A 6790-nucleotide genomic window follows, 5' to 3' on the forward strand; every position below is an offset into this window, starting at 1 on the left:
TTGGTTGAGTTATGTTATCCTAAAAAAAAACACTAGATGGCACTGTGTCAGGATCAGTGTTGGTCAAGTTACTTGAAAAAAGTAATCAGTAACTAATTACTGATTACTTCCCCAAAAAAGTAATCCCGTTACTTTACTGATTACTTATTTTCAAAAGTAATTAATTACTTCGTTTCTTTTTAAAAACACGATTTACAACCTGAAGAGGTGATAAAGTGATAGATCTTTCAGCCCAATTCTACTTTTTCTGCATAATCCATCATACAAAATGTAATCAAATGGAAAAGTCTCTTTTTTTAACTTGTTTTTATCAGTTTTAATCTTTTAACTTTATGCATCAAGCAAAAAATTTAATTATATGCAACATTCTCTGACTTGAATAAATTAGTTTAACATTTAAACCTTTTTTCTACACATTCCAGCACATAAAATAAAATATTTTTTGTGTTTACACTCACTCTTTCAAATAGATGCAAGTAAAACACAGCAGAAAATAAATAAAGTCAAAGACTCACCTGTAAAGCAGGAGCAGGGTAGGCGGAGGTTTACCCTGGTGCAGGTGTGCCGCGGTCAGTTGAAGAATCCGCGAGTTTCTCTGTGAATTTCCCATTACGTCGTTGCTTGCTTGGAAGTTTAGGGGTTTTTTTCACTGTAAAAAGAAGTTTTCTTCCCACGCACGATGGACGCTAATGTTTTTGTCACTTTTTATGGAATTATATTCAAAGTAAGGTCAGTGTTAGGATGCCTGGGTCGTCGACCCAGGGTTTTTGAGTTTATGATATTATTTATACTGTCTAGTTTTTGGTTTCTTTGAGTTCTGTCTTATGGCTTAGGTCTCTGTCTTCTTTAGTTGCTCTGTCTCCCCTATCACCTGCATCCCCTTGTCTAGTTCGCGTCTATGTGTATCTTAAGTTCCTATATCCCCGTGTTCAGTCAGTGTTTGTGTCTGCCCTGTTCCCACGTCTCTGTTCCCTTTGTAGTGCCTGCATGTGAGTCTGTGTCTTTGTTCAGTCTGTGTTATGTGTTTCCTGTTTTACTTTGAAGGTCTCCGTCTTTTCTCAGTGTGTTCAGGTTACGTTTCTTTGGTCTCGTCAGTTCTGATTTGCCCCAGCTGTGTTTCCCTCCTGTTACTCATTCCCTGATTGCTCCCTCTGTGTATTTAAGCCCAGTGTTTCTCTGTGTCTGTGTTGCGATCTACCGTTTACCAAGCTGTGTGTTCTGTCTGTCCTCCGGTATTAGTTTATTTTTTGATCGTTTCCAGTTATGTTATATTTGAGTTTAACATTAAAACGGTTTTTGAGTTTACATCTGTCTCTGGAGTCTGCACCTTGGGTCCTTTTCCTGTCTGCACACAGCTGCACCTAACAGGTCAGTACTTCCACGCTTTAAACACTGCACGCTCATACTCTCTCCCACAATCGATATGTGATCCATTGTTGATCTGCACACAGCTGTTGTCACTAACACGCACTCGCTTACGTCACTGTCGTGAGACATTCTCGCAAAAAATCACGGTTTTAGTAATGCAGCGTTCCTATGGGAAAGTAACGGTAATCTATTTACCGTTTTTGCAATAGTAATCCCTTAGTTAACTCGTTACTTGAAAAAAGTAATCAGATTACAGTAACGTGCCCATCTCTGGTCAGGATATGGCAGGCCTCATCTGCCACCTTCCAACCAGGAAATCAGAAAGCAAAAAATCACTCTGGACACATGGACTGTTTTGGCTAAAAATTTTAAAGGTAAGTACATTTTTCTGCAGTATAAACATGTCAGAGTCTTTACTGAACATGATTATGTCATTTGATACCAGAAAATAGCTGTAATAAATCCATAATATTTTTTTAAAAACATGCTCAACCAAACGGTTGATTTGTCAATTGATGGTAAGAGTAGCAAAACTTAGCTAATGTTTAGAACTGTTGTTTTAACATATGAAATTGACTATTTACTAGGGCTGCCACGATTAGTCGACTAGTCACGATTACATCGACTATCAAAATCGTCGACGCCTAATTTAATAGTCGACACATCGTTTAAATGCCGTAAAATCCTGAAAGGTGCAGGAATAACAGTAGGATTTAAGAGTGTAATAACGGACTGAAACAGAAGATGGCGAAAATGCACCTACAAGGATACCGTTAAACGCCAAAGATGAAGAAGAAGCAGCAGTCTCCGTTATCATGGCTACTCGGCAACGGAACTCGACCAAACAAAAGAAAAGAAGGTCCAATGCAAAATCTGCAAAATGGAACTTGCCTTCCATGGCAGTACAACAGCGATGCACGAGCATCTAAAAAGGAAGCACGTCGTGGCATCCGACGACGAAGTGGTACAGTCGTCTCGGTAAGCTAATTGGCTAGTTAGCTGCTAACATTATTGTAAACAGCAAGCTGCTAATTATTTGTGCTGTCAGTGTTAATCTCGTTAGTATGATGTTAACGCCATAACCGCATTAACGCGGCAAATCCCCGTTAGTCAGTGCCATGCAGCCCTCGCACCGCGTTCTCGCGCTAACGGGGATTTGCCGCGTTAACATCGTATTGACGAGATTAACGCTGAGAGCACTACTTATTATTGCTTATATTAATAGCTGTTAACATTACAGGACTGCTAAAAAAAATACGTTCGTCTTCAATGGACGACTTTGTCACCAAGCCAACAACATGTACACCTCGGCAAGCAGATGTCCTGACTGAATCAATCTTGAACATGTTGGTGACGGACATGAGACCCCTGTCTATGGTTGATGATCAAGGTTTCAAAGAGATGATCAAGCAGTTCAACCCACATTACCATGATAACTACCTACCAGGCCGATCCCACTTCACCAAATTGATGGAAAAGAAATATGATGCTACCTTTGAGAAGGTTGGTCTCTCTTTCTCTCCACTCTCTCACACCACAAACACAAAATAGCAATTTGTATTAGAATTTAATACATTTCATGATGAAATAATATAGAGCTTGCTGACTGAGGAACCAATAAATTAATCTTGGTTAAAGCATGTAATGGAAAGTTGTTGTTGTTGTTTTTTTTTTTTTTTTTTACTGATATGTTGAATGTTTAACATACGTAAGTGTATTTGATGTAACTGAATTATTCAATTGGTAAATTCAAATCTTAATGCATAAACTGACAAGCATTATTAATAATGAAAAAATATACTGTAATATATTTCCCTAATGCTTACTATTGTTCCAAATCATCTCATATCTTTAGGTAAAGCAGACCCTTGGTGGTGTCAAAGGTTTCTTCACCCTGACTGCTGATGTCTGGACCAGTCGTGCAACAGAGGCCTACCTTGGTGTGTCTTGCCATTTCCTGAGTGAAGATTGGAAGATGAAGAGCTTCATCCTTGATACCATGCCTCTTGAGGAGAGGCATACTGGTGCCAATATAATGACATGGATGGAAGAGGTGCTAACAAACTTTGACATCTTGCCTGCCAAAATAAAAGCAGTAGTACATGACAGTGGTTCCAATATGGTGGCAGCAATGCGACTGCTTGAAGAAAAACATGGATGGGCCTCTATCCGCTGTGCTGGACACACACTCCAGCTCATAGTCAATACTGCTCTCAAAGAAACCACCATCAGCAGAGCACTAGGTGCTGCTAGGCAGCTAGTGGAGCACTTTAAGAGAAGCGAGCTGGCTAGTACAAGACTAAAAATGAAACAGGAGCAAATGAATGTGAAGAAAAATACACTGATCCAAGATGTCAGTACAAGATGGAATAGTACATTCCACATGATAGAAAGACTCCTCGAACAGCGCTGGCCTCTCACTGCCACTCTTTCAGATCCCGAGGTAACGCCAAGGGGGAAACACTACTTCGACTTGAAGCCAGAGCAGTGGGTGCTGCTTGAAGAACTGAAGCAAGGTTTGGCACCTTTTGAGACTGCTACTGTTTACCTTAGTGGACAGAAGTACACAACGGTTTCAGGTCTTCCACAGGTGGTCAAAGGGCTGACACGGGCTGTACACCAAAGCCAACTGGAGACGAGCTCAGGAAAATCTTTCATTGCCAGTGCAGAAAAAGGCATAACACAGAGATGGGGGAGTATATGTACTTTCTCAGCAGACAAAGAAAACCCTGTTATTCTCGCAGCTGCCTTGGACCCCAGATACAGAAAGTTGAAGTTTTTGGCTCCTGAAGATGTCATCAGAGTGCAGGGGACTGTTGAAGTGCTTGCTGTCAAAGAAGCAAATGCTGGGAAACATGAGCATGCAAAAGTGCAGACAGCCAATGGTTCAGGTAGAACTGAAAAGACTGCTCTGGACAACCTCCTTGAGTCTGACACAGACAGTCAGGGTGACAATGAGGAAGAAGCATCTAAGGAGGACCAAGATGTCCAAGTTGTGAGAAGTGAAGTTCAGCTGTACTTTAAAGAAGCCAGTTTCTAAAAAGGATGATCCTCTTAAATGGTGGAGCGAAAATGAGCGACGTTTCCCCACACTATCAAAGCTAGCTAAATCTTTTCTGTGCATTCCTCCCCATCGGAGCGGATCTTCTCCACAGCAGGGAACATCTGCTCTCAAAAGAGAGCAAGCCTTTCTGCAGAACATGTAGAAAAGCTAACTTTCCTGGCTATGAACAATAATCTCGTGTAGATTGCTATACTGACTATATAGTCCCAAAGTTCAATATAGTTGTTAGGACTGAGCACAAAATGCTATTTTGTTATATTTGTTTTCGGGTGGCTTCAAACTTGAAATTTCATTAAAAGTTTAATAAACTATCATCTTGTCTTTATTTTTAGTTTCACATACCTTAAACACTTAAAGCTGTAAGCTAATGATAGTTGTATAAGAGCAGATGCATGCTGCTGCAATAATCTGTACGTTTTACGTCCAATGGATGCATGATCTGATTAGTCGACTAATCGCAAGAATAATCGGTGACTAGTCGACTATCAAAATAATCGTTTGTGGCAGCCCTAATTTAAAGCAGGCTTTGGCTACAAAAAGATTTCCCAAGCCAAGAACATCACACGGAGCACTGTTCAAGCGATCATTCAGAAATGGAAGGAGTATGGCACAACTGTAAACCTACCACGACAAGGCCGTCCACCTAAACTCACAGGCCGAACAAGGAGAGCTGATCAGAAATGCAGCCAAGAGGCCCATGGTGACTCTGGACGAGCTGCAGAGATCTACAGCTCAGGTGGGGGAATCTGTCCATAGGACAACTATTAGTCGTGCACTGAACAAAGTTGGCCTTTATGGAAGAGCGGCAAGAAGAAAGCCATTGTTAACAGAAAACCATAAGAAGTCCCGTTTGCAGTTTGCCACAAGCCATGTAGGGGACACGGCAAACATGTGGAAGAAGGTGCTCTGGTCAGATGAGACCAAAATGGAACTTTTTGGCCAAAATGCAAAACGCTATGTGTGGCAGAAAACTAACACTGCACATCACTCTGAACACACCATCCCCACTGTCAAATATGGTGGTGGCAGCATCATGCTCTGGGGGTGCTTCTCTTCAACAGGGACAAGGAAGCTGGTCAGAGTTGATGGGAAGATGGATGGAGCCAAATACAGGGCAATCTTGGAAGAAAACTTCTTGAAATCTGCAAAAGACTTGAGACTGGGGCGGAGGTTCACCTTCCAGCAGGACAACGACCCTAAACATAAAGCCAGGGCAACAATGGAATGGTTTAAAACAAAACATATCCATGTGTTAGAATGGCCCAGTCAAAGTCCAGATCTAAATCCAATCGAGAATCTGTGGCAAGATCTGAAAACTGCTGTTCACAAACGCTGCCCATCTGACTGAGCTGGAGCTGTTTTGCAAAGAAGAATGGGCAAGAATTTCAGTCTCTAGATGTGCAAAGCTGGTAGAGACATACCCTAAAAGACTGGCAGCTGTAATTGCAGCAAAAGGTGGTTCTACAAAGTATTGAATCAGGGGGCTGAATAATTACGCACACCCCACTTTTCAGTTATTTATTTGTAAAAAAATGTTTGGAATCATGTATGATTTTCGTTCCAATTCTCACGTATACACCACTTTGTATTGGTCTTTCACGTGGAATTCCAATAAAATTGATTCATGTTTGTGGCTGTAATGTGACAAAATGTGGAAAAGTTCAAGGGGCCGAATACTTTTGCAAGCCACTGTAAACAAGGGGAAGATTAGAGGAGTCGAGACAGCTGGGAACCACAGCAGGAACAAAAAAGACGTAACGGGGTAAGGGACGCAAACTGAACGTAATACACACGAGACAATGGACTATCAAAATAAAACAAACCCGACAGATGCATACAAAACTCAAAACAATTAAAAATTTACAAAAATTTAACACTTCAAACATAAAAACAGTGGGTCAAGACTAAGACCATGACAACTCCCACTCACTGGATATTTTCTCTTTTTCAGACCATTCAGAAAAATCCTGTAAATCCCAGAGATGGATGTGTGGGAAAATCCCAGCAGGCAAGCAGTGTCTGAAATAATCAGAACAGCCCATCTGACCATTGTTTCCCCCCTCACATTCGGATAATTGGTTTAAACTTCAGCAGGTTGTCTTGACCATATCTACATGTCGATATCCACTGAGTTGTGTGTTATTTGCTGTTTAGATATTTGCGTTAACAGTCAGTTGAACAGGAATACCTAATAAAGTGGCTGGTGACTGTATGTCTAGCCCCTGATGTGATCTTGTTTCCAGTATGACCATTAATGAAACAGTTTGTCACCCTTAAATCACTGAGTGATTTGTCCTGTACTTATACTGCCTGAAAAGTGAACGTGTTTGTTGTCACCCAGAGACTGTTATTACAACT

At 41.0% G+C, this 6790-nt stretch overlaps 1 protein-coding gene across 3 annotated transcripts; it reads left to right on the forward strand.

The window, feature by feature from the left end:
* Nucleotides 1–1058: 1058 nt before the first annotated feature.
* Nucleotides 1059–4509, forward strand: LOC143413345 (E3 SUMO-protein ligase ZBED1-like). 3 transcript variants are annotated; one of them, XM_076876191.1, is made up of 3 exons: nucleotides 1059–1368; nucleotides 1647–2871; nucleotides 3224–4509. In XM_076876191.1, exons 2-3 carry the CDS (start codon nucleotides 2638–2640, stop codon nucleotides 4406–4408), a joined length of 1419 nt encoding a protein of 472 aa, XP_076732306.1. In that variant the 5' UTR covers nucleotides 1059–1368; nucleotides 1647–2637; the 3' UTR covers nucleotides 4409–4509. The 3 variants fall into 3 exon arrangements, with proteins under 3 accessions (XP_076732306.1, XP_076732305.1, XP_076732307.1); XM_076876190.1 differs by having other exon boundaries at nucleotides 1059–2871; XM_076876192.1 differs by having other exon boundaries at nucleotides 1059–2871; nucleotides 3233–4509.
* The last annotated feature ends 2281 nt before the right edge of the window (nucleotides 4510–6790 follow it).

The sequence above is a fragment of the Maylandia zebra genome, linkage group LG17 (assembly GCF_041146795.1).
Source record: "Maylandia zebra isolate NMK-2024a linkage group LG17, Mzebra_GT3a, whole genome shotgun sequence".
NCBI lineage: Eukaryota > Metazoa > Chordata > Actinopteri > Cichliformes > Cichlidae > Maylandia > Maylandia zebra.